The 26,768-nt window shown below is 52.9% G+C and overlaps 1 protein-coding gene and 1 non-coding gene across 3 annotated transcripts; one reads left to right on the top strand and one right to left on the bottom strand.

Annotated features, from left to right (window-relative positions):
• Positions 1-3,568: 3,568 nt before the first annotated feature.
• On the bottom strand, positions 3,569-3,718 carry LOC113602939 (U12 minor spliceosomal RNA). The gene has a single exon (XR_003424456.1). It is a non-coding gene; the product is annotated as a U12 minor spliceosomal RNA (small nuclear RNA).
• Positions 3,719-4,002: 284 nt separating this feature from the next.
• Positions 4,003-25,877, top strand: POLDIP3 (DNA polymerase delta interacting protein 3). Of its 2 annotated transcripts, XM_027070576.2 has the most exons (9): positions 4,003-4,163; positions 12,017-12,407; positions 13,313-13,399; positions 14,554-14,649; positions 16,391-16,570; positions 17,132-17,209; positions 19,978-20,107; positions 22,478-22,544; positions 23,506-25,877. In XM_027070576.2, the coding sequence occupies exons 1-9, from the start codon at positions 4,105-4,107 to the stop codon at positions 23,681-23,683; spliced, it is 1,266 nt and encodes a 421-aa protein (XP_026926377.1). In that variant the 5' UTR covers positions 4,003-4,104; the 3' UTR covers positions 23,684-25,877. The 2 variants fall into 2 exon arrangements, with proteins under 2 accessions (XP_026926377.1, XP_053082856.1); XM_053226881.1 differs by lacking the exon at positions 13,313-13,399.
• Positions 25,878-26,768: the final 891 nt, after the last annotated feature.

The following is a 26,768-nucleotide window of genomic DNA, read 5'->3' as shown; positions in this document are numbered from 1 at the left end:
CCCTTCCGGGGCTCCTGGAGGCTCTGTGACTTGTGTCATTGTGGGGACGGTGGCGGGGGGGGGGAGGAGACAAGAAGGGGCTCGGTACTTATTTCAAACGTGTGTTTGTGTTTGTTGTGTGAAGTCTGGACAGTACGGAAAAATATACGCGGGAGAAAAGACACCGGACGTCCAGAGGCAAACGCCGACCGCCCTGGTGAAGCCACGTGGCCCACCCGAGGCCGGCCGCTGCTGTTGCCCCGTGTCACACGGTCTCCATAAGCCCACATGGATCATGATTCATTATGTAGCAGATCCCCTGGGGTTGGACAGCTGGATTGTTTCCCACCTGTGGATTCTGAAAATGACAGCGGCTCCCTTCACCCTCCTGTCAGATGGCTTGTTTTGTTTTTTGAGGATAGATTCCTGGAGACAGAAAGCTGGGCCAGGGCGTGGGGACACTGGGGTCCAGCCTTTCAATGGCCCCGCTTTTGCCCAGCCTTAGTCATGTCATCTCAGCCATGCAAGAAGCCCTCTCCAGCCCTGTGTCGTACAACTCCATGTGTCTGCGCTGTTTTCCTTTTTGCTTTCCCCTCTGGTCGGCCCTGAGAAGCAGGGTTCATTTGAGGCTCGGCGACGGATGGCCTTTGGGTTGGAGGGGAGTCCTGAGTAAGGCAGGTATTGCTCCCCCCGTGGAGGGCTCCAAGGGGGTCCACTAGCCCCCTCGTGCCTTTGTGTCCCATTCAAGTGCTGGGGACTCGGCCGCGGCTGCCCCAACACACCCTCCCCGACGACTGGGGCACCGGTGAGAAAGTCCTAAGCCAAGTACCAGATGGTGTCGTGAGTGAAACGGTAAATGCCCAGACAAATTAGGCCACAAGGCAACGTGGGAATGAGGGCTGGTTTCTCTGAAGAGACAACGAAGCTGGCTCTGCAGGGATAGGTGTTCAAGGCGGCAGGAACGGGGAGTGCAGAGGCGTTGGGTTTGGAGCAAGCTTGTGGGATTAACGTCAAGAAACAGATGGAAGAAAGCAGGTGGCTGGGGGGACAGCGGAAACGAAGCTGGAAAGAAGGCAAACTAGCAGTGTTCTAGAGGGTGTGACCAGCAAGTCCAAAGGCCCTGGGGCAGAGGTCTGCGGGATGGCTCCAGGAACACTGTGAAGGTCGGTGTGGCTGGAGGGGAGCGGGGGTGGGGGTGGGGTGGGGAAGCGCACCGGAAGAAACGCCTGAAGCCAAGCCGCAGGCCTGGGAGCCCCTCTTTCCTCTCTTCTCTTACCTCCGTTCTGGCCCTGGCCCGCATCCTGGAGCAGGGCTGGGCTCCTTGGGGCAGCAAAGGGCTTGGCCTGGGAATCCCTTCTGCACCCCTTCCATGTGCTGGGGACTCTGCAGAGCACTGGACTCGCGTTAGGTCTCCTCAATTCTGGTCCCTTTTGGAGGATGAGAAAACAGGCCTGAGGGTCAGAATGTACACCTGCCTGAGCTCACGAAGGGCTGTTCCCAGGAGCTGAGAAGGGCATGGGTTGGACCTGGTCTCTACCCCCTCACCCGGTCTCAGTTTCCCCACCCATAAAATGGGTGAGTGATCATGAGTCTCTACCCTCTCTTGACTCCCACCCTTTCAGAGTAACATTTACAGGGGCGCCTGGAGGGCTCAGTCGGTTAAGCATCCGACTTCAGCTCAGGTCATGATCTCACAGTTCACGGGTTCCAGCCCCGCGTCGGGCTCTGTGCTGACAGCTCGGAGCCTGGAGCCTGCTTCGGATTCTGTGCCTCCCTCTCTCTGCCCTTCCCCCACTCGTGCTCTGTCTCTGTGTCTCTCTCAAAAATAAGGAAACATTAAAAAACAAATTAAAGTGACATTTATAACAGACCCTTTTAGCCTCCTGAAGTGAATTCGCAGGGAATATCCCCAGCCTACACACAGAATTTTAAAAAATCAACACAAACCTCCAGCTATATTATAAAAGAGCAAGAAAGAAAAGGAACTTACAAAATGATGCACATTTCAGTGTGTAAATGCTGGCCCATGTCCCCCAGAAGGAGGGTGGGCAGGGGTGTGCCCAGGCGCGGAGTCCTGGACGGTCACAGCCCCTGAATGCAACCTGACTCCCCCCAGTCCCCGCTGACAGGGGCCCGGATTCCCCAGGCGGGGCAACGTTCTTGGTGGGTTTCCAAACAAAGCAGGACCCGGTTCCTCTGGCTATGGCGCGGCTGCATTCCCGGCAACCCCGTGCCTGTTCACACTGGGCGAAAAGTCCTGCGTGCTCTTCTTAAGCGAAACGGAGCGAAGCCCGGGCTAGGAGAACCGTAACAGGCCTCACCCCTCCTGGAATGCCGCAGGCGTGGGAGGGCCCACGCCTCAGGACTGCCACACCCTAGTCCCCAACCGCCACGTGACAGGATTCCCGGATCCCGGTCCCGCCGACCAGCCGACACCACCCTACGGAGCTCCGAAATGCCTCCGGGGAGGGCCACCCGCTGACAGCTGATCTCAATTCTTTACCTTACTGAACTGGCTTAAAAAATAACCCCTCGGTCACTGTTTTACATCGCCCTTAAGGCGTGTCGGGGCCTTAACTCCCGCGGTCCCCTGGCCCCTCCCTCGTTCCTCTGCACCTGCCCAGCAGGGGAGCCTGGGACCCTCCCTTCCTCTACCTGGTCCCCCTCCCCGCAATTCCTGGAAGGAGGAAGGAAGGGAGAGGCTAGAGGTCCCGCTCTAGAGCTAAGAAAGGGAAGGCCAGCCAGCACCCCACCGCGGCTGCGCTGATGGGACTTGGATTCCCTTCCTCGGTCTGGTGCCCAGCCCTCCAGCTTTATCAGCCCTTGCCCGCAGAGCTTCTGATGTCAGTCTGAATGGTGGCGTGTTCTGTCGACAGTAACTCCGCTGGCATCACCGGACTGAGAAATTAGTAACTCAGCACAGTACGTGCTCTTGGCTGTTCTAAAGACGTTGCGTGTATTATAATTATTTTCTCTTTCTACTGATCAAGCAACAAACATATTGGACACTTACCTCGTGCCGGGCTTAGCGCTGGGTCCTGGGGCGGCCTCTTCTATAGCAAAGGCAATTCCGCGTGTCCAATATTTTCAGTCTATCACGCACCCCTCGCAACGACCTGCTATTTGCCCCATTTTATAGATCAAGTAAACCGCAGCATAACGAGGAGAAGCAATTTGCTGGTGAAAGCCATACCGCCAAGAAGCGCGGCTCGAGGGGACCCAAGGGGTCCTCCAGCTGTCACCCCGTGAGCCGCAACGCGAGCGCCTACTGTATGCAGCCGGTAGCCGCAGGCACCTTTCGCTCTAACCCACAAGTAGGCAGCTGTCCTTATTCTAGGATTCCAGGGGCAAGAAACTGGCTACGGTCGCCAAGCGGAAGGCAGTCCGTGAATCACTAAATCGAAAAACCGGGCCAACTTAGCAAGACAGAGAAAAAAAAACCGGGGATAATAAATGCCAAGCGCGGGCTGACAGGCACCGAAAGACCTTTCTGCAGCCCAAGCTCTTACTTCGCAAGAAACTACCTACTTTTAAAACTTATATTTAACCAGAAAACACCGGTCTGTTTTTTCAGTGATTAGAAGGAGGACGGGCAGATCGCGACTCCCAGGCATCCCGCAAAGTAGGCGGGTCACCTTAGGGGCAACCTTTACCCGCTCAAAAATTCGTCTCACATTAGCAGTGAGGATTCGGGCGTCACCCCGAATCGTTATTTTCCTTACTCATAAGTTTAAGGCATGAAGAGGAGCGCATGTTACTCCCAGGGTAATAAATTCCATTCTCATTTGCCCTACGGTGAGTATCAGAGTCGAGCATTGAACTAAGAGCCCGATTCCTTTGCAGTTCGTCTCATTCACTAGTTAAGTTTTTATGTCGCTTTCCATTTTATTTCTTCGTCTGAGGAGAACAGGGAGCCGTAGGCCCCCCGACCGCCGTATGCAGATAAGCAGCGGCGTCGCAAAGGCTCACGGGGAGCTCTCCGCCCCTTCCGGTTTTTGCCCTGTTGGAGTTGTCGCGAGAGTTCGTCGGCCGAACGCCGGAAGCAGCTAGTTGCTCCTGAGCGGCCGAAGGGGCGGGCTCGAGGGCTGGAGTGTAAGCGGCTCGCGGCTCGCTCGGCGGTGCAAGATGGCGGACATCTCCCTGGACGAGCTCATCCGGAAGCGCGGAGCTGCGACGAAGGGGCGGTGAGCAGCCTTTTCTCCGTTCGGTGCTCAGGGCCCGCGGCCTAGCGGGGCTCGGGGCGGGGGAGGGAGCGGCCCGGGAGCGACGCGGAGCGCCGTCTGCGCCCGCCCCCTGCCGCAGCCGCTCTCCTCATTGGCTAGGCCCCGCCGCCGCTGCGGGCCCGGCCGCCCGACCGTCCACTGGCTGGAGGCGCCGTCGCCCTGGCGGGCCAGGGAAGCCGCTGGCCGCGGCGGGGCCGGGGCGCCCGGTTCGTGGGAGCGGCCCCGGGGGTTGGGGTGGGGGGTGGGGGTCGCGCGGGGGGAGGGGCCGTCCCCGACGGAAGGGTCTGGGGGGGGGTCTCCGCGCACGGCCCCCTCCCGTGGGAAGACCTGCACGTGGGCCCCGCCGCTCCACGATATCTGCTCGGCCTTAGAGTTAGGACGACTGAAGTGTAGCGGGGAAGTGAGTTGCTCGGACTCCTCCGATCTGTTACCGCCACCGCCACCGCCGAAGCCAAGTCTCAAACCCAGAGCTTCACTTCCAAATCCTGCGTGCGCTTCCCGGCCCCGCTGCCTCTAACACTCGCCTCCGAGGTGCGGCGTTTCAAGTTCTGCAAGCGCTTTCGAGTATCTCTTGTCCCATTTGCTCTTTTCGCAACCGTACCGGCCAGGTACTGATATTTTCCCCATTTTGCAGATGAAGAGCTTGAGGCCGGGAGAGGTTAGAGAGACTTGCCCGAGGCCACGAAGAGCTGACAATCGGGACTGAGTGCCCTTTAGCAGCTGGCTGAGTTGACCTCAGGCCTGGGCAAAAAAAAAAAAAAAACAAAACAGGTGGAACTGGCCGGAGGTTAGAGCTTCTCGATGCTTGTAACTCCCAGTTGTCAGAGTAGACTGTTCTGGATCTGAGTGAGGAGACGATTTGCAGTGATGTGCCCCAGACTTCCTCTGGACCCTTAAGTATTGTTAGTCCTTTCCAGCCTTTATGGGCTCCAGTTCAGCTGTATGAAGAAGTGAGTGGGAACGTGGCCAACAGTTCTCTGGCACTAATTCAGGTGTCTTCCTAAATTGGCTGTAAAATACCGGCTGTAGATATTGTTTTCTCCCATGTCATTCACCCAACAGATGTTTGTTAATATCCCCCTGGTGCCTGTGGCTAGAAACTAGATCCTGGCTGTTGCTAACTGAAAGGGAGATTCCCCCCCAGCCCCCCACCCCCACCCACATGTCCACTACACCTGCTGCCTCCTCTGCAGAACTCAGCAGCCAGCACTCCACCTGGCTACTCCTTTGCAACAGGCGCACAGGAAGCCTTCATTTGCTCAGCTGTTCTCTCCCGGGTCTTCCCCTCCAATAACTGATGTGGAATTGGTGCTGGGTCCTCTGGCCACTTGTGAATCCACCTGGGTTTCATAGATTTGCTGGACGGTTGCTGAATGAACCAGCTTCCCAGGACACGCGCATATGCCATCAGCTCCCCCGCGGCCCTGACTGCGGGCGGTCTGTACCGTCTGTTGGGTCTGTACTTTTTTTTTTTTTTTTTTTTTTAGCGTGGAGGTGCACAGAGTCTCATGTTGGGCATTGGGTGGGGGATCCGTGGGATGAACACCTGTCTGCGAGCAGGCAGGCCCGGTGCCCTTCTGGGCCCATTGTTGGGTTCTGTGCCTCCCTGGCGAGATGACTTCTGAGCTGGGCAGCTCCCTTGTTTGTAAGACTGGTTCCTGGCAGGTTGCTGAGAAGATTAGATAGAATACAAAAACGTATATTTTAAAGTTTGTACCAGGTAGTGAGCGTTCAGCAAATGTTGGCAATTATTGTGGATCTTTCCTTAAAGGAGTAGATGCCCAAACCCCTCCCCCCGATGCGGGGTGGGGGGGGGGGGTCGGTAGGTAACCCTGGAGTCAAACTGTGAAGTTTGAGTTCCCTTCTCTCACTGTCCACGTGAGCTTGTGCAAGTTACTTAACCATTCCTTACCTCTCTTATTTATAAAATGTGGATGATTCTTTTCTTGGGTGACTGTCAGGACTAAGTGAATTAATCTGTCTACAGTACTTTCAGAGTATTTGATGGTTCTAAGTGTTTGATAGGTGTTAGTTATGGTCATCGTTATGGAAGGCTTTTAAGAAGCAACATCCAATTTTGTGTCACGATACATGAGACAGTATTACTTTGCTATCATGTGAACATTGGAGGGGGGACCGTGCAGACAGAGACTAGTATGCGTGCTGTGTTTGGATTAAACCTGGTGGAAACTTCATTTTTATTTTACTTGCAAAGCCAACAGAAACTACAGCCAGGGTGTCCCTGTCAAGAACTGAAAGGTCTGAGCTTATTTCAGTGAACAAATGTCATTTCCTACAGTAACTGTATCCTGTCTTACATGCTTGCTGGAAGAACTGTCCCCTTCCTGGGACTGTGGAATGATGGTGCATGGAGGTCCCAGGAAGAACTTTGTGCTTGCTGGTTTATGTGGAACCTGTGACTGTCCCCGAAAACTTTCTTCTTCTTAGTGGAAATAGCAAAAGAACCGGTGGAGATGTAAATCACCTCTTTCCCCACAGGTCAAGGAATGTATTCATTCTTTAGAGCAGTCTTTCTGTTTTGTGTTCATCACACCTTGTGAGCCAAGAAAGGGGTCATTCTTGTTACTACCTGCCCCCACCCCACCCCCATTAATCAAAAGAGTTCCATGATTAATGTGAAAATAGAGAAAGGGAGAGAATGATACTTCACTCAGCCATGGCGGGGCGCTGTCCTTCCCCCTGCACAGAACTCCCTGGGGACTTCAGTTGCTCAAGGCCCACGGATGAGTCTCCCCAGGAGGGCACTGGGCACCAGCTGCAGTGCGGGCCCGTTCTCGTCGTTTTTTTTCCTTAAGATCTGAGCATACTGATGGTCACGTTAGCAAAGTCGCCCGCTCTGAGTTTAGCTCGCAGATGACAGCTGTCCGTCCACTGCCGCCTCCTGGTTAGGGAAGGTTCATCTAAGGTGGCAGGCAGCCTTAGTGGGAAGGTTGGACCTTGAGTATGCTGGAGTTGAGCAGCTCTGGGCCAGATGCCCTGTCTGGGGAGTCCTGGGAGCCACGGGGAAGGAGGTTGGTCTGCTTTTCAGGCCAGGGCTCTCTGTTCCTGGTACTTGGGGTTTGTTTCCTTGTTGAAATAAGATAAAGGAATTGTAGACCTGAAGCAAAGAGGAGGAAAGTTAGTCGTTATGTAACTTGGAGGGGAAGAATTGTGATTTAAAACAAAACATCTGCACAAGAGTCTCTTGGAGGGTAAGGGGATGGTACCTTGTTTCTTTGTGTCCGTGAAGCCCCTAATTCAGAACTGACTCTCGTGTAACAGAACTAAAGTGTGTTTCCTCCACATAAAGATGACCTCGACACACATGAACCGTGACCCAGAGATGCCCGTGGATTAAAATCCACTTTATAATAACAACCCAGGGCCCCACTAATGGGCCCAGATCCTTGGACTAGACATCTGTCCAGAGCCGGCTCGGGTCAGGGTGTGGGGGAGAGCACCCGGGGCTCCAGTGAGGTCCGGGGCAGGCGCTGAGATTCCAGGGTGGGGGCATTGGCTCTCACCCACAGCGCTCTCCCCAGGACCCCGTGGGGCTCCGGAGCCAGGGCAGAGCCGGGTGGGGCAGTTCAGAGTCCAGAGACTTGCTCAAAACCTCCCCCGCCCCTTCCCAACAAGTGCTGAGGCCAGAACGTGTTTCGGGGACCTCGGGCGAGTCTGCAGTGAGGCTGCAGGCGGAAGCCGGGCCAGACCAGAGGCTCCGCTGAGGGGCTGGGCTTTGTTAGGGAGCCCTCGGGCGGTTCTTGGAACCGGAGGGTAACACCGCGGACTCTGTGTTTTGGAGACCCGGACCTAGCAGGAGTGTTTATTTGAAAAATTCCTGATGACTAATGCCTGCCTTGTACCCAGCGCTGCTGCCCGCTGGGATGAATGGCTGTCCTTTCATGCAGGAGGAGGGGCGGCGATTATAAAAAGCCTGCACACTGAAGCCCCTAAAGCTGCTGGGAAAGGAGCTGAAAGGACTGGGGATTGAGTGCGGGGGACTGCGGGGAAGCGGCTCACTCACGCTCCCACATCCGCAACTACATGCCCTCCCTCCCCGATGGACCTTTTGTGCTGTTCACGGAGATAGAAAGACCGGCCTGAGGCATCTCGGTGGCCTTTCCTGCCAGACAGGCAGTGTGGCACATGGGGCCAGAGTGAGCACGCCGTGCCACGCTCGGTGTGTGTGTGCTCACGCCCTGGTCACTAGGGAGTGTGCTGTGGTCCTGGACGGGTCTGGGGGCCTAAGATCTTCCTTAGCCTGGGACAGCACTCCCCCTTTTTCAACTCCTCAGTCTCTGGTCTTTATCCTTGACCCATGCTTCATTTATTGGTGCTTTAAGTAGATGCAGTGAAGACCAGCCTTCACCAGGACATCTGTGAAATGTGGATAATAACCTAATCCTCACAGTTGTGAGCGTGAAAGGAGAATATACGGGAGTGGGGCAGCTGTAGGGTCCCTGGCACCACTTGGCGGGAGCTCACAACTGGAAAGCTCTTTGAGCCTTTTTTTATTCCCCTGGTGCAGGGCTGACCCAGGTGAGGAGATGGCAGGGTTTACAGAGGCTCTTAGTGCTGCAGGAGGTGCGGGCTTGGGAACAGGTCCTTGTGATTCAGCGCCGGCAACTTGGGCTTGACCTCCCCCAAGGAGGGAAGCTTCCGGCCAGCCGGGAGGCGAGGAGGGAGTGCTCAGGAGGGCAGGAACCGGGGAACCCACCGGAGCTGCGAGGGCAAAGAGGCTGCAGGCTACGGTGGGCTGTTTGTGTGACCTTTGACACCCTCTGTTCTTCCCAAACACCCGGGCCCGCGTCTAAGTCTTCTCGCTGCCCCACAGGTGTGTCTGGCGGCTCGTGGTGTCCCCACAGGCGTGAGCCTTCCTCTCCTAGAGCGGGAGTGCTCCTCACCATGCTCTGTGTGGTGACTTGATTCCCCAGCCCAAAGCCTGTGGCTTCAGAGAGGTCCCCTGTGTGGTAAGCAGACAGTTTTATCTGGAGTGCTTTCCACTGACACTGGTTTCTCCTGGATCTGGGCAGTAAAGGTTGATCAAAATCCTTTTCCCCATTTTATGAGTAGGCCTTCAGTCGTAGCTCCTGGTCTGCACAGACAGCCTGTTGCTTTTCTTTGATGGGTGTAGGGAGATGTAGGGAGCTGAAGGCATTAAAAAACAAAAACAGTGGGGTCACCTCACCAGCTAGTTGGGCCTGCGGGTAGGGCTTTATTAGGAAGCGGGTGTTGTTCCCTCCATAAACACCAGGGGCCCCTCCAGTAGCTGTGGGTTTCGGTGCCGCCAGAAAGCCCAGCTCCACTATTGCCGAGACCTTGCTGACCATGAAACTGAGGGCAGGCCACTCCAGGGGGGTGGGGGGTGCTGTCTGTTCCTCTCTCCCTCGTCGTGCTTGCTGGCCTCCCTAAACACCCCAGCCCTTTGGCTTTGCCTTTTTTTTTTTTTTTTTAAAGCCCCTGCCTCTACAGGAGAAAACGGGACAGGGACGGACAAGCAGGCCCACCCCCACCTTAAACCTAATCGGATCAGTTCTGTAAATGATCCTTTCCCTCTCTCTTCCACCCAGTTCCTGTATAGACCCACTGGAAAGTATTTAAATCCTAAAATAATTTGCTGTTTTCCAAAGAAAATTGGTCCGCGCATCACGGTCTCGGGCAGTGTTCTGGCATGCTGGGGGCAGCAGGTGTGTTTCCTCCAGTCTGAGGATAACCGGGTGAAAGTCCAGGCTTGCCTTGGCTGGTTCTTTGGGTACGCTCCTGCTGTGAGCACGGGAGCTGCGGGACGGTCCCCAGGCGGCTGCGGAGGCCCGCGGAAGTACTAGGAGGCCTCCTGGGAGGCCTGGACACAGATGTGGGAGGCCATACGGGAACTTGTTTGTTCAGCAGAATTTTGCCTTGTGACCCCAGGTCCGAGATTCTGAACACTGCCGTCTAATCCAGGACCACCTATGGAGTCAAAAGTGCAGATGCCCAGGCCTTCACCCAGATTTTGGATTTAGGAGCTGTGAGGACGGAGTCTAGACAGCTGTGTTTTTAAGCAGCTCCACCAGAGTTTCTGACTTAGCCAGGTTTCAGCACCGCCTGTAAAGCACCGGGCCCTGAAACAGAATGAGCCCCGATCTCCCCTCCCAGTCCAGTGGGGAAGAGAAAACAAGCAGATGGAGTTGGAGGCACAGAGGAGGGCTGTCCCGGAACAAGCAGAGAAGGAGGGTTTCCCTCAGAGGAGATGTTGCCTTGGGAGCCAGAGTCCCAGGCAGGGCACCCGCCGCGAGGGTGGGGGCAGTGGTGGTGGCGGCAGCGGCTGGAGTAGACCGGCCTCGTGGTGTGGTGGGCAGGGGGGGTGAGGGAGAAGCTTGCGGACCCCAGGAAGGACTTCCAGGATTGTACTTGGAAGAGCTTTCTCTTTACTCACGAGCCACTGAAGGGCCAACAGAGGAACCCCGCAAGCAAATGAGGCCTGTGTAATGGAGTTTGGTTCATTTCCGATTTTAACAGTTTCTGGATTTGACATTCTTGTTGCAGAGTGTGATAAACACGTACTTGGTTTTATCCCTGGTTCCTGGCCCACAGTTCCTAAAACCCTGAGTTATAAGGGTGGTAGGAGCATCTTTTGTTCTAATGAGGTAGCTTTTGCTGGGTCCCTGGCTAGCTTCAGAATGGGGGCTGGTCACCAGGAAGACCTAGGCATGGTTCATTGGAACTTGCTGTCCTCCCCGCCCCCCGCCCTCCAGGGAGACGGAGGCTGTCCTCAATGGCCAGCCATTCAACCTTGCTTATATAGTGGAACCTCTATAAAAACCCCTGTACAGTGGAATTTGGGGAGCTTCTGGGTTGGTGAACACGTGTATGTGCTGGGAGGGTGGTGCACCCCAAGAGGGCATGGGAACTCCGCACCCCTTCCATTTGGCTGTTTCTGAGTTGTATCCTTCATAACAAACTAATGGTAGCGCGTAAACTATTTCTGCTGCATTCTGTGAGCCACTCTAGCAACTTACCGAACTTGAGGAGCGGGCGTGGGTCCCCTCAGTTTTAGTCTGTCAGAAGGATGGGAAGCCCAGGACTTGGGAGTGGCATCTGAAGTGAGGGCCGTCTTGGGGGACTGAGCCCGTAACCTGTGGGGTCTGCGCAGACTCTGGGCATGTTGTGTCAGAGTTGAATCATAGGACACCCGGTGATGTCTAGAAGGTTTGAGAAGCGTTGATGTCAGGAGAACACCCACACTTTTGGTGTCAGAAGTGTTGTGCGTGGAAACAATTCAGACAAAGTGGCTGTTTTTCTTTTCTACCTGTTAGCGGGTGGCTCCTGCTCCCAGCCCAGTGGGGATCTTGTGCTGGCCCTGGAGACCTGGACCACCGAAGGCAGGCTGGTGTCTTTTGTTTATCATTGAATCTCTCCAAGCCTGTTTGACCCACCCCACAGGGTGCTGAGAGGGCTGACTGAGAGCAAGCCTGTGAAGAACTTTGGAAACTGAAGTCGTTCTTCCCCTGTGTGGGGTTACAATATTTGGGGGATATGCCTTTTTTTGGGACCAGCATCATTTGGAGGTTATTGTTCCTAATGACGTCTCAGAACACCTGGTCTAGGGAGGAAACCAGTGTGTTACCTGGTGATCGAAACCTTCCGAATTTTATTTGCAATGCAAAGTTAAAAGTCATGAACCAGAAAAGAAGTTTCAACATAAGCCTGTTTGCTCAGCGAGCAGACTTCTGGTTTCTCCAGAAACTCCCTCTCTTCCAAGTATTACGATGGCTCTACTTCCATGGGCCACTCTCAACACCCAGATCCACTTAATGTGCAATTTGTACTTGCAGTCTCAATGCCAGACCAGGAATTGGAGGTGTTCGATCTCGTGTTGGGACCCAGCAGAGCCTTCTCAGCCAGCCAGCACGCACAGCCACCTTCCAGCAGAGGTTTGATGCCCGGCAGAAGATCGGCCTCTCGGACGCCCGGCTCAAGCTGGGAGTCAAGGATGCCCGGGAAAAGCTTCTGCAGAAAGATGCTCGGTTCCGGATCAAAGGGAAAGTGCAGGATGCCAGAGAGATGCTGAACTCCCGCAAGCAGCAGAGCGCGGTGCCCCAGAAGCCCCGCCAGGTGGCCGATGCCCGGGAGAAGATCAGCTTGAAGCGGAACTCCCCAGCCGCCTTCATGAGCCCACCCATTGGGACAGTGACCCCTGCCCTGAAGCTCACCAAAACCATCCAGGTAGGCGTGGCTCTCCTGGGAAGGCGGGAACAGGCGGTGGGGGCCAGGAGTGTTTGGGCAAAATGACAGCTCTCCCGAGTGTTTGGATAGTAACCCTGTGAGGGAGGCGGGGTTTTCAGCGAGTTTCGAGTTTCGCGGAGAGGAAAGGGGGCTGCGGCAGAAGTAAGTGACGTTCTCAAGAGAGCTAGCGATGGAGGGAAGAGCAGGGAGAGGACGGACGCCGTGGAGCACGTGCTGTGTGGCAGGCACTTACTTATTTCTCCTGCAACTCTGGGATCATTACCCCAGTTATTTGTTTTGTTTTGTTTTTAATTTATTTTTGAAAGAGAGAGGGCATGAGCTGGGGAGGGGCAGAGAGAAAGGGAGACACAGAATGCAAAGTGGGCTCCAGGCTCTGAGCTGTCGGCACAGAGCCCGACACGGGGCTTGAACTCACAAGCCGTGAGATCATGACCCGGCCTGAAGTCAGACGCTCAACCGACTGAGCCACCCAGGCGCCCCATTACCCCAGTTTTATAGAGAAGACTCGAGGTCTCAATTGTGAATTACGGTGCCCACGGCTAGCACAACCGGTGAATGGGAGGACTGGGTAGGAGCCTGGTCACACCCGACTCCTTGTCCCGTGCCCTGGCCGCTAGCACAGCTGCCCAGGGGGGCGAAAACAGTATCCTTCAACCTTCGCAGCAACCTTGGTGACAGGAGTAGCGGCTGCGGATGTATCGAGCCAGGCTCGTCGAGCAGGATGACGAGGCTTTCTGTCACTCCTGCTTTGGACATGAGGCACTCTAGGGCTTTTTACCACAGACCCAAACTGAGCGCTACCACACTTCACGTTCAGTGATTCCTGACGCATGGAGGACACGTGTGGACCCCAGGGGATGAATTCTGGTCTCTGGGTTTTCTAGGTTCCACAGCAGAAGGCCATGGCACCCCTTCACACCCATCCTGCTGGAATGAGGATCAATGTTGTCAATAACCACCCGGCCAAGCAGGTGAGAGAGAGAGTGTGTGTGCACACGTGTGTGTTTTGATGGACTCTTCTGAGTGGATGAACTGAGGCCTGGCCAAGGTTCCCAGTGTGAAGAATTGGAGAAATTACATTTAGCTTCTTGCAGTTTATGACTTTTAAAAAGAAACTTCTTATGGGGGTGGGGGGGTGAGTATTTAAGGGGCAGAGAGGCAGATTGAAAGTCTTCTCTTTTTTATTATAAAAGTAGTGTGTGCGGGGGGCGTCCGGGTGGCTCAGTTGGTGAAGCGTCTGACTTCAGCTCGGGTCATGGTCTCACGGTTCGTGGGTTTGGGCCCCGCGTTGGGCTGTGCGCTGGTGGCTCAGAGCCTGGAGCCTGCTTCGGATTCTGTGTCTGTCTGTCTGTCTCTCTCTCTCTCTGCCCCTCCCCAGCTTGTACTCTGTCTCTTTATCTCTCTCAAAAATAAACATTAAAAATAGTGGTATGTGCTTAATACAGAACACTGCAAAATAGAGAAAGATTAAAAAGGAAAAAAAAAGTCCCTCTTGGTCCTGCTCTCCAAAGCCAGCTGCTGTTGAAATTCTGCCCTGGTTCCTTTTGTTTTAAGTGTCATTATTGTTTAGTTAATGCATAGCTGTAGTTGTGGTTATATTATTCGATTTTCTGTCATTCTGTTTGCACTTTGTAACTCAAGCACTTCTCTGATTCACATTTACTGTGAACGTTTTTAATAACTGCATAGTCCTTTGAGCTGATGTTCCAGTTTACTTAAGCCATTTTCCTGTAATTTTCACTGTTAGAAATCCTTCTGTGAACATGGTTGTGGCTGGAGCTCTTTCTAGGGGTTGGATTTATTTCTGTAGGCCAGACTGCCTGGGATGGACTTTCTAAGCCAAGATTGTAAACAAACATCGCAAGTGTTTCTAGGTGTTGCCCACTTGTGGAGAGGAAACTCTAATGTACCTGGAGGTTGCAGCACTTTCGTGGGGTCCTTGTGGGTGAGGAGCCAGCCTATCAGGATTTGAACCCTGGCCTCCCGGGCCAGTCTCCCCAGGCACCCCCCCACACACACACACCCGCTTTTCCATCCATCATTCACCTCCATGTCTTGCTGTCCTTGTTCCAAAGGTCTGTCGAGAGCCTGCAGGCCACGTTAGCTGTTCTTTCTTTCTTTTCAGAACGTATACGACCTGGAGGACGATGATGACGCTGGAGCTCCCATTCCCAGTAAACAGATGAAATTTGCAGCCTCAAGCAGCTTTCTCCACCACGTGGTAAGGCATTTTATGTTTTTCCTGCACTCGCCATGCATAGCAGATCAGGTGGGTGGGAGACGTGGGCGACTGTATGGCCTTTCAGTTCCGAAATCTTTCTTCCTTTGGGTCCTAAGGTTTTCAGAACTGGAACTGATCCAGTGGCTGGTTTCATAAGTGCTGAGACCAGAGTGGCCGGTGATCGTGTTCAAGGGCCCGCAGCTAGTGAAGTGTGGGGCTACACCCTCCAGTTGCTGCTGGAGGCACTTCGGGGGAAATGTGAGATCACACGGGAGGGAATCCCGTTTTCTTTCCTCTGTGGCAGAATGTTCTGTGTGTTCTCCTTCCCTCCAATTCCATTTTTGAAACTGGACTCCCTCAGTCGGTGTGAGCAAGAATAAACGACCTTGCCTGTGCTCTCCACCACGTGCAGCCCGCTTGCAGGGCAAGACTGGGTGCTGGTCAGATGTCACGCAGAGAAGCAGAGAGCGCAGTATCTGGAATGGCAGGGAGGCCGGCGTCAGCGGGTATAGCCAGTTACGGGGAGGGCGGCCAGGGGCCACCCGAGCCAAGGGCCTTTGTTTGGCCTGCAGAGACCCAAAGACTCCGTATTGTCACTGCGTTGAAATGTGTGGACCAGTTTGCACCTGGTTGCCACTGAAGTTCTTAAAGCGATACGTGAAGCTGAAGGTTGCCGATTTGTTACAGGCACTGGGCCTTTGCACTGGTTGCATTGCTGAGGTCTGCTGCCGGGGGGGTGTCGGCTGGCTCGGTTTGTGGCTCACCCTGATGGAAAAAATGCAGGGTTTGTGTGAACCAATTTAAGACTCCCCTTCCCACCCACCCGGTGAGGTGGGTACTACTGTCGTTCCTGTTTTACAGATGAGGAATCAGGCACAGAGAGGTTAAATACAGTCAGTATCACCCAGCTTATAAATAGTGGATCTGAGATTCCAGCTCAAGCAGTCTGGCTCCCAGGCCCTGCGTATAACCCCTACACTCACTGCACTGGCTCTCAAGACTCAGCAGCTTGAGAAATGTGGAGTCGAGCGTGAGGAGTGGACACGTCCTTTGATTCAGAGAAGCTGGTGAATCAGCCCTGCCGCTTCTGCCTCCGACATCTTTTTCCTCAGACGCGCTAACACCCGGGAGTTGACTGGCTTATATATCCAAGGGACCACATCCCCCGTCAGGGACAGCAGGGGAGGGAGGGAACTGCGTCTGCTGGTCTGCACCTACCAACTCTGGCAGCCTGTCCCTGACGGTCTGGGAGCTGATCGGGCCAGGGCTCTGCATGGTGCCTCTGTGTGGTCGAAATGGGGACCAGAAAGCTGGGAGTCTGGGCCTTCTTAAGAGTGGGTTCCTGTGCCTAGCCAGTGCAGAACTGATAATCAGCCCATTGTGTGAGAAGCAGGTCTGGGAATGAACTTGACCCCAAACTTTCGGCCTTCTGCTTAGCCCCAAATCATAGGGTTTTCATAAAGTCTACATGGTATGGGTCGGCCTGTGGCTTCAGATCAGGCCTGCATGGAAGTTTCTCACCAAGGACTTCTGCACTAGAGAGTGGCTTCTGTGAGCACAAACTGTGTTTCTCCCCTCCCGCCCGTTCCTTGGGGGAAGTCCCTGGCAACCTTTTTTGGCTCCAGACCTCTAAGGGAGTTGCGGAGCCGGGAGGGCTCGGGGGTGGCGGTCGTGAGCCCCTTAGGGCTTTTCTCTCCCCTTCTTCTCTAGCCCCTCAGATTCCTGTCTGCCTCTTGTTTAGGCCGGGCTGAGCAGTTCCAAGTTCTCCGTGTCCAAGGCCCTCCCTCTCACCAAAGTGGTTCAGAATGATGCATACACAGCTCCTGCCCTCCCCTCCTCTGTTCGAACAAAAGCCTTGACCAACATGTCTCGGACGCTAGTGAACAAGGAGGAGCCTCCCAAAGAGCTGCCGCCTGCTGAGGTGAGGTGAAGGTGAAGGAGAGACAGCGAGCATCCCAGTGGAGAGTCAGGCCGTGCTGGGTGGGCAGTGTGTTGTGCGTACCGTGTCGCGTCCTCACGGCACCTCCGGGAGGTAGGCAGACGTGGCCACCTCCATTTCACAAGTGAGCAAACCGAGACCCGGTGGCCCCTGCCCTTCGGTTGCCTGCAGGCGAGTGGGGAGGACAGAGGTGCACACAGAGCAGTTTTGTCTGGCGGTAGAACGGAGGTCTGTCCAGAGGGGAGCTTCCGGGAGCACTGAGGACAGAGCGTTGGTCCCCTGGGCAAGCGGGGAAGGCTTCAAGGAGAAGGTCCACCTGAGCCGGGTGGGTCTTGAAACATGAGTGGCATTCCGTGGAGCGGCTCAGGGGCCTGAAAGTGTCTGGCATATCTGGGAGGTGATGAGACGTTCCGGCCCTTAGCGTGGGGTGGTGGGGCCTCTAGGGGGGTTTCCTCTGGGCCTTCCTGGCCGCTGGCCCAGAGCACGTGCTGCTGTTGAGCGCATAGCTGTTGTGTGACTTCTGGTAACTGTCTTGTCTGGCAGCCTGTCCTCAGCCCCTTGGAAGGCACCAAGATGACAGTGAACAATCTGCACCCTCGAGTCACTGAGGAGGACATCGTGGTGAGTACCGTATCCTGCCAGAATCTTACATCTCAAGCCGCTTCTGTGTCAGGGGCCCCCAGGACCACCGCCAGGTTTGCTGGTTCTTTAGGAGGGCTCACGGGGCTCCGCGTGGAGTCACGTCAGGCCCAGGGTTTATTACAGGATCCAAAGCAAAATCAGCAAAGGGAAAGGCTCGTGGGGCAAAGGCCGGGGGTCCAGGTGCAAATTTCTGGATTCTTCTTGTGGAGTCAGGATGCACTCTCTTTCCCAGCAACGAGTTGTGACGCGTGAAACCAGGGAAGCTCATTACAGATTCAGTGCCAGAGTTTTTATTAGGAACTAGTTACGTAGGCACCCTCTGCCAGTGCGTACCAGCATTCCAAAATGCCCCGGAGGAAAGCAGGTGTTCAGCATAAACCACATCGTTTGCACAGTTTAGGCTCAGTGAACCACTCTTATCGATTAGGGTGGTGGGAGTCCCAAATTCCAAGTTCCCAGACACCAGCCAGGACGCAGCCTTGGAAGCCAGTCTTTGAGAAGATAGCAGTTGGACCGGCTGTGTCAACTCTCTTCTTCACAACTTCTAAATCAGGGCCAGGGCACCGTGCTGGATGGGTCTCAAATGAGATCCTCTTGTTCCGTGGCGTAAAGTCCGGTGGTTCCTGTCTTCCTGTGAGCCTTTGGAACTTCTGCCTCCTCCAGGGGTTTTCACGATGATTCCAAAGTAAAAGAAATGGGATGGATTGGTGTTGCTTGGTGGTTGGCTTTTCTAGATTGCCCTGGTCTGTCCTGTCCCACCCTTAGTTCATGGACAGAACCTAAACCTGGGAAGCAGGCGGCCGGGTCCAGCCGGCACTGCTTGTCTGCCTTCGTTTTCATTTGGGCGCCAAAAAAATCCCACCATTAGTTTAAAAGTCCAGGTCCCCTTTTAGCTGTGAACTGTCAGATCACGGAATGAACGCACCAAATTCAGTCACAGCCCATAGTGGCCGCCTCGCTTGACAGTGGTTTCGGTGGTGAAACGTGACTGCTGTGTGATGGCTTTGAGAAGGAAGCAGGCTCACCAGGGAATGGTATGCACGGTGGAGGTTGTAGCCTACTTTGTCTAATACTTCACGAATTAATAAGGGATTAAAACATTTTTTTTCCTGATTACAGAAGTAGTAATAGCTACCATTTATCGAACACTTGTTTTTGTTTTTCTTAAATTTATTAGAGAGAGAAAGGCGCACACACGCGGGGGAAGGCCGGTGGGGGGGGGGGGTGGGGGGGGAGGGGTGGGAATCCAGAGCAGGCTCCGCATTGTCAGCACAGAGCCTGACACGGGGCTCCATCCCAGGACCATGAGATCGTGACCTGAGCTGAAATCAAGAGCCAGACGCCTAACCGACAGAGCCACCCAGGCGCCCCTATTGAGCACTTACTAGGTGGCAGGTACTTTGTATGCAGGGTCGTGGAAACTGACTGCCTGTGCTCACCACCACGCAGAGTAAACTGCTGGTAGTAGCCACCCTCCCGTCTTTACCGACGCAGGTAACGTGTGGAGAACAGCAGTAATGAAGTTGGGATCACACTTAGTGTTCAGTTCCACATTTTGGTTTTGGAATTTAACATTTTCCACTTTATCATTAAAAACAAATCATTCCTTGGGGTGCCTGGGTGGCTCGGTCGGTTAAGCGTCGACTTCGGCTCAGGTCACGATCTCACAGTTCGTGGGTTCGAGCCCCGCATCGGGCTCTGTGCTGACGGCTCAGAGCCTGGAGCCTGCTTCGGATTCTGTGTCTCCCTCCCCTGTTCACGCTCTGTCTCTCTCTGTCTCAAAAATAAATAAACGTTAAAAAAATTAAAAAAAAAAAAAAATCATTCCAGGGGCGCCTGGGTGGCTCAGTTGGTGAAGCGTCCGACTTCGGCTCAGGTCACGATCTCACGGTCCATGAGTTCGAGCCCTGCATCGGGCTCTGTGCTGACAGCTCAGAGCCTGGAGCCTGCTTCGGATTCTGTGTCTCCCTCTCTCTGTGCCCCTCCCCCACTCGTGCTCTGTCTCCTTCTGTCTCAAAAATAAACATTTTTAAAAAAATTTTTTAAATAAAACCAAATCATTCTGTGACTTTTTTGTAAGCCTTTTTGTCCTCATAACAACCTTGTGAAGGGAGTTACTAGTGCAGAAACGGCATGGGTGGGAGTCGGCCTCCGTGGGCCATTTCCATGTTCCCTCTCTGGCCTCACCTCCTGCTCTGCAAGACACGATGAGGCGTCAGAGGACATGGTGCTGGCAGTGACACGTGTACAAAGCACTGCCCTGAAAAATGACTTCACTTGGGCTTTCAGCAGCCCTGGGAAGTAGGTGAGACCTTCCTTTTTTTTTTTTTTCCCCCAGAAGAGAAAACTCATTGTCAGAGAAGTAACTTGCACATTCCCAGGTGACAGCAACCACTACCTGTGATGAGCCTACATGTTCCTTTTCATGACAGAGCTCTCAGAGAAATTCTGTTGAGACAGTGGATGCCGAAGCAGGACTTTGGGATGCCCTGGTGGGGGCGGAGGGACTCCAAGGCTTATAAGCCCAGACCCATTTCTTGCTGCCAGCTCAGCTTGTCCCCTCATCTGGTCCCACAGTGAGAGGCACCTAAAATGGCACCTCCCTGAAATCCTGGGCATTGGGCATATTCAGCTGGAGTGTAGCCACCAGTCTACCCAGAGCCCCCTGGAGTGTGTGAACGGCAGGCAGGCAGTATAACGGCCCCAAATTCTCCTATGATGCTGCTAACCCCTCTTGTTCTTTGCAGGAGCTTTTCTGTGTGTGTGGAGCCCTCAAAAGGGCTCGGCTGGTCCATCCTGGGGTAGCAGAGGTGGTCTTCGTGAAGAAGGATGATGCCATTACGGCATATAAGAAGTATAACAACAGGTGTTTGGATGGTGAGTCCGGGAGAAAGCAGCCACCTTACCATCCTGCTGCTCGTTGCTATCAAACAGCAGGCCATCAGAGTAGGCCTTCCTCTGAGATGGGGGGCGGGGAGGGGCTCCTGGTTCGTTCATCCCTCTGGGATTTCCTCTGCACCAAGAACATAGGGACGTGCAGTACCCTGGGCTGCCTGTTTTACAGGTTTTCATCCAGCTCTACTACATAACTCTAGCAAGCAGAGAAATGCCATTTCTCCATGGATAGTTCTCTTAAGAGGTCTTGCCGGGGAAGCCAAGAGTCCTAGCCTCCTCCTTCCAGATGTTGGTCTGATTACTGCTAGGAAACAGGTTCCTAAGAGGCCTAAAGCCTTGTCTAACTGTTAGCACCTGGGTGAGCTCTGCTTCTAGGGAGTAAGCTACTGATTTTACTGAGTTCAGAGTCACATTGTTTATCTCGGGTTAGCCTGTAGAGAGAAACTCTGTCTGCCATGCCACTTTTCTCCACTGTTCTGTTTTTTCTGTGTTTATTGAATAATTTGTATTTATTGCGTACATCGATGCAGAGACTAATAGACAGCTGGTGGGGTTTTGACTTGCGTTTCCCTGATGGTGAATGATGTTGAGTGTCTTTTCATGTGCATATTCACCATTTGTGTATCTTAGAGAAATGTATTATTTGGGCTATTTGCATACTTCTTGAGTTTAAAAGAATTTTTTTTTTAACGTTTGTTTCTTTATTTTGAGAGGGTGGGGATAGAGGGGTAGAGAGAGACAATCCCAAGCAGGCTCTGCGCTGTCAACACGGAACCCAGTGCGGAGCTTGATCTCGTGAACCGTGAGATCACGACCTGACCTGAAATCAGGAGTCAGATGCTTAACCAACCGCGCCACCCAGGCACCCCTAAAAGAATTCTTTATATATTTTTAATATGTCTCTTATCAGATAAGTGATTTGCCAATAGTTTCTCCCATTCTGTAGGTTGTCTTTTCACTCTTGTATTCAATGTATGCATTTACAGGTGTATGTTTTCCTCTAAGCAGGGCCTTAGCTACATCCCATATATTTCTGTATATTGTGTCTTTATTTTCATTCACCTTTGAGTATTTTCTGAATTCCCTTGTGATTTCTTCTTTGACCTGTTGGTTATTTAGAACTGTTTTGTTTAATTTTCATATATTTGTGAATTAGCCAAATTTCCTCTGTTCCATAAGTGTTCAAGGAGAATATGTGCTTTGCTGCTGGTAGATGTCCCTTAGGTCTAGGTGACTTATAATCTTCTGTTTCCTTTTTGGTCTTCTGCCTGGTTGTTGTATCTATTAATGAAAGTAAAGTATTGAAATCTTCAGCTATATTGTTCACTTATTTAAATTCTGCTGGTTTTGCTTTGTGTATTTGAAGGTCTGTTAGTTGCGTTTATGTTTATAATGGTTTTCTTCCTGGTGAATTGACCTTTTATCATTACAAAATGTTCCTATTTGTCTCTAGATAACATTTTTTGTTCTAAAGTGTGTTTTGTCTTATATTAGAATAGTCACTTCAGCTTCCTAGGGTTGCTATTTGGGTAATATGTTTATTTCCATCCTTTTACTTTCAACCTTTTTGTATCTTTGAATCTAAGGTCTGTCTCCTATAGGTAGCGTATTGTTGAATTTTTTTTTTTTTTTTAAATCCGGTCTGACTGACCCTGCCTTTTGATTGGATTATTAATCCAGTCACATTTAATGTGGCTTTTTTTTTTTTTTTTACATTATATGGATATTTTCTAGTGTGGTATTTTAGTTCCTTTAAAATTTTTTTCACCATATTTTTTGAGTCACTATCTTACTGCTCAAGGGTTTATAGTGTTTGTTGTAACTTCTCAGAGTCTATTTCAGATAAATACCGAATTCTAGTGAGATATAAAAATGTTACTCCTACTTAGCTGTATTCCTTCTTCCCCCCTTTCTTGTGCTGTTACTGCAGTGCTAGTCACATAGCGTGCAAAGTAGCAGCGCAGTACTTGTCGCAGTTACTCCTTCATAGACGAAGTAGAAGTGTGTATATTCACTTTTGAATTCTTTTTTCACTTAGTTTCGTCACGTAAACATTTTCCTTTACTGCTTCACAAAGAAGTTTAGACTGCGTCACAGAGTTCAGTGTCTCCCTTCCTTTCGGTTCTCATCTTCTGCTAGAAGCAAGGAATGTTGGCCACTTTGCATTTTGGTGCTGTCATTGCTGAGGTTTCATAGCCCTCAGCCTGGGATCCCCAAAGCCTGGCCGCTCCATCCCCGGTCGCGGTCACGGAGCCAGAGCTGCCAGTGGTGGGTGCAGAGGTCACAGCCCTTGGCCTTTTGTCCTAGGCCGAAATCTCATGGCAGAGCTTTCTCTTTTTTGCTCTTTTTCAGGACAACCAATGAAGTGCAACCTTCACATGAATGGGAACGTTATCACCTCAGACCAGCCCATTCTGCTGTAAGTTCCAAAGGCAGTGGTGCTGGGGACAGAGTGGAGCTTATCTCCTTGCTTACTCTGTGTGATTGTCTCCTGTCCTCGGGGTAACTTGCCTGCAGAACCGCTTTCCCCTGTTCCGTTTCCTCCGCTCTGCTGGCAGGTGGTCAGTCGGAGTGCTGAATTTTGTACAAAGTGAGACGTCTTGTCGTTTCCGCAGGGGTTGACCCCACGAGCTAGCGTTAAGACCTTGTCCTCAGCTGTATAATTTAGAAATACCTCAGAAGGAAGTGGAGAGCAGGCCACTTGTGTCCCTTGTACAGCTGTGTGCACCACCCAGGTGATTGGAAAACTCCCACCTCCTTGTCATTGACCCTGATGGAGACAGTACCCGGTGCCAGCCCTGTTTTTTTTTTTTTACACCTGCACATACGTGTCTGGCCCAGGACTGAAGATTTTTCAGAGCCTGAGATGCATAAAATGTAGCCTGGCAGGATATCTTTTATAGATGAGGAGACAAAAACCTCAGGAGGATATTAGACTTGCCAAGGTCGGTGGGGCAGGCAGACGGACGTTGAAATTTAGAAGGACCAGGATTTGAACCTTAGATACTGAATTGTGTGATTTGGACAAGTTTTTAAAGCTGTATTCCAGGAATAAGTTGTATTCTGAAAAATGAGGGTCTTAATGACCTAATAAGTTTGGGAACCATTGCGCTAAACGGAGTGAATTCCGTTTCTGTACTTCAAGACTTCTCCAAATCCATACTAAGCTGACGTGTGTGACCACCCCTCAAGGACATACGGAGTGTTTCCTAACCCTAAAACCCCTGATCACAACAGGCTACAGAATGTAATGAGATCAAGGGGTGTGGAGAGCGTTATGTTCGGCGCCCAGCTTTCGTAACCTGCTCGGTGAATGGTGGGTTCCCTCCCCATCCGAGGGAGAACTGGCAAGGATTTTGACTCTTGTCTGCTCTCCACAGACGGCTGAGTGACAGCCCCTCAGTGAAAAAGGAGAGTGAGTTGCCTCGCAGGGTGAATTCTACTGCCTCCTCCAACCCTCCTGCCGAAGTGGACCCTGACACCATCCTGAAAGCGCTCTTCAAGTCCTCAGGGGCCTCTGTGACTACACAGCCCACAGAATTCAAAATCAAACTCTGAGCAGGGGAGTGAGGCAGCCAGAAGCAGGGGCAGAGGAGGGTGGCTCTGTTTCCCAAAGCGAAGCTTGTGACCAATGGGCCGTCGGACTGGAGGCCCCTGAGCGTGGGAAGGGTCGCCAGGGGTAGAGAGCTTCCTCGCTGGACGGAACCCACCTTTCTGTGTTGTGTTCTACCCTGTGCTCCTCTGTGCGTTAATGTTTCCTGTAGTCTGTCTCCTCTCCCTCCACCTCATCACCAGGGTAGGCTTGTGTGGCTCAGAGCGTCTCTACCCCTAATTTGAGCCCCTAATTTGAACTGATTCCTTGGCTGAAAATGATACCCTAAATTCTCTGGGTGGCTTTCGTGTGGCCCCATGGAGTGCAGGGAAGGGCCTCTTTGAAGGACACTTTTTTTCTCCAGGAGGCGAGGAGTTGCCTCCCCTTTCTTGTTTTTAAACTTTCAAGCGGAGTGAGGAAGGGCGCCCCTGCCATCCTAGCGGAAGCCAGGTCCGCTCCGGAGCTGGGCCGCTCACCTGCCTGGTCACTGCAGGCGGCCTGGGTGCTCTCACCGCGACTGGCTCTAGACCCGTGTGGTCTGGTCGGGAGGGGCCACGCGGCAAGGGCGGCAGGGGGTGCTGCTGCGCCACTAGGAAGAGCCTTCCCGGCCCCTGGCTTCGAGGGCCTGTGCCGCCTCAGGTGACTTGGTAACTTCTCCAGTTCACGGTTCCCATTCTTTGGGTCATGCCTAGTGCCCGGCCCCAGCTCTCAGCCTTCTCAGTATCGTTGCGGGCAGGGGCTGGCCACCTTCCCAGTGCTCACCTGGCACGGCCCTCTTCATACCTTGGGTGCAAACACCAGCTCTCCACTAGTTGGGTTTGTCTTGTTTTTTTATATAAAGGTCTGGCTATTATTGTTCTGTGACACTGAGGGTCTGGGGGATTATTTGAATGGGAGTAATGTCTTGCTCCTGGCTTTTTCTGGCCTCAGATGCCTACAGGACAGTGGGGATGCTGAGAGAGGCACAGATCCAGCCACCACCAAGGGGCACTGTTCCCATTGTTGGGAGTGACCCATCCATTCGAGACCAGAGGGGTCTTTTCCTGCCTTGGCAGTAAAGGGCACAGGAGTGGTGGGTGGCCTTGGTGGCGGGGGGTGGGGGGTGTTGAGAGAGCAGAGCAGCCCTTCCAGGCAAGCTGGTAGGTTGTTCCCTCAGCGTGGTTCCAGGCAGTTGGGGCAGAACTGTAGCCCCCAGGGGCAGCCCCTGAATACCAGGACAGCATGGCTCCAGGGGCATTCTCCATCTCCGCTGCTGCTTTGTTGGGACTTTGAGGGAATCCAGGCTGGCAGAGCTGGAGCGAGCTGGGCAGCAGGGCTCTGGAGCGCTACAAAATCCGTAGCGAGTGCTGTGAAAGGCACAAGTCTAGGAAGTAAAGGGGACCTGAGACACTAAAGAGTCTTTCATGGCCTGCTTGGGGCCAGCCCAGTGAAGAAGAATCTGGAAACTCATGTTTCCAGAGTTCTGTCGGTAAGCGGGAAGGACTCGGGCTGTGAACACTGTGCAGCCCTCCAGCTCTGAGGTTCCTTGGGCCTTAGGAGTCCAAGGAATGTACCTGACGGTGCCCCAGCTTCCAGTTCTCTAAAGGATGCTGCTTTTGTTCCTTTCTTCCCTTCTCCCCACTTTGCACGGGTGCAAACTTAGTTCTCCTCAGCAGCTGGCAGACATTCCTCCTACACTTTCCCCTTCTTGATCCATGAGAGCACCCACAAGGCAGTAGGACCTGGTTTTTCAGGTACTGCGGACAGTCGGATCACTCCTTGGACTCTGCTTCAAGCAGGGATGGTAAATCGCCTGCCTGCATATGGCTTCACCCTCCCCCCCACCCCCCCCACCCCACCCCCCGCCAGTTCCGGGCCAGGTGCTCCGGTGATCACAGAGTTCATGGAGCCCAGCTGCAGCCTCTTGGCCATCTGGGCCCTGTCCTCCGGACGGCCGTGTGGTCCTTTGCAGGGTGGAGCCTGTTGGCCTCCCCTGCTTCGTAGGGTGTCGTCATGGGAAATGGAAGAGAAGGTGATGGGCCAATCCTTGTGTCCCTCCACCTCCCACCCCTCCACATTCCTCACGTGTATCTCTTGTTCAGAAGGAGAGGAAGAGACATTAAGGGATAGAGGAGACTGTATGTTACTTACCCATTTCTGAATAAATATTTGTTATTCCTACCTTTGAGCTGTCCTTTCTTAAAAGATTATGAGTGGCCTTGTGGGACTTGGCTCTAGAAAACAGGAATCGGCCTCTGCTTTACTCCTCACCAGCTATGACCTTGCGCAGCTCCTCACAGGACTTGCTGAACCCGTTTCCTCAGCCTGGGACGTGAGCATGAGTCTGTGACGCAACAGGCACGGTGCCTCAGTACATCCTGGGCCTGAAATGCCTCGCTGGGTATCCGGCATCGTCAGCCCTAACGTAGAATCAGGTCTGTTCGTGGCGAACAAGAGAGCCCGAATTTGGCCTTGGTTTGAAGTTCAGCTCATCAGCGAAATTGACCTTAGACCAGTTACGCATTAGAAAGAAAGTAATGCGTTGATGGTTTGTGTGTGTGTGTGGTAAAATACACATAAGATTTACCATCTTAACCATGTGTGAGCGTGTGCTTCCGTGGTGGTAGATACATTCACATTGTGCACCTGTCACCACCATCCTCCCCATAACTCTTCCTCTCGTAGAACTGAAACGCTACTCACATGAAACAGCAACTGCCCGTTCCCCGCCCCTCCCCCCCCCCCAAACCCTGGCAAGTATTAGCATACTTTCCGAGATTCTGACTACTCGCATAGGTAGAATCCTGCAGTGTGACTGGCTTATTTCATTTAGCAAGATGTCCTCAAGCTTCTTCCAGGTAGCATACATCAGAATTTTCTTTTTAAATTGATGAATCCTACATGGTACGAGTATACCACATTTTTCTTACTCATCTGTGGACCGACAGCTGGATTGCTTCCATTTTGTAGCTATCGCGAAGAATGTTGCTGTGGACATGGGAATACAAATTTCTCTTTAAGACCCTACTTTCAATTTTGGGGGTCCATACCCAGAAGTGGAATTGCTGAATC

The sequence above is a fragment of the Acinonyx jubatus genome, chromosome B4, assembly GCF_027475565.1.
Source record: "Acinonyx jubatus isolate Ajub_Pintada_27869175 chromosome B4, VMU_Ajub_asm_v1.0, whole genome shotgun sequence".
In the NCBI taxonomy this organism is placed as follows: domain Eukaryota; kingdom Metazoa; phylum Chordata; class Mammalia; order Carnivora; family Felidae; genus Acinonyx; species Acinonyx jubatus.
Note: the sequence above shows the minus strand (reverse complement) of the source record. Positions and strands in the feature narration are given on the sequence as shown.

Coding starts and splice junctions, on each gene's coding strand:
- POLDIP3 (XM_027070576.2), top strand. CDS start 4,105: ATGGCGGACATCTCCCTGGACGAGCTCATCCGGAAGCGCGGAGCTGCG. Junction 14,650..16,390: donor GCAGCTTTCTCCACCACGTG/GTAAGGCATTTT, acceptor CCTCTTGTTTAG/GCCGGGCTGAGCAGTTCCAA. Junction 22,545..23,505: donor TCAGACCAGCCCATTCTGCT/GTAAGTTCCAAA, acceptor TGCTCTCCACAG/ACGGCTGAGTGACAGCCCCT.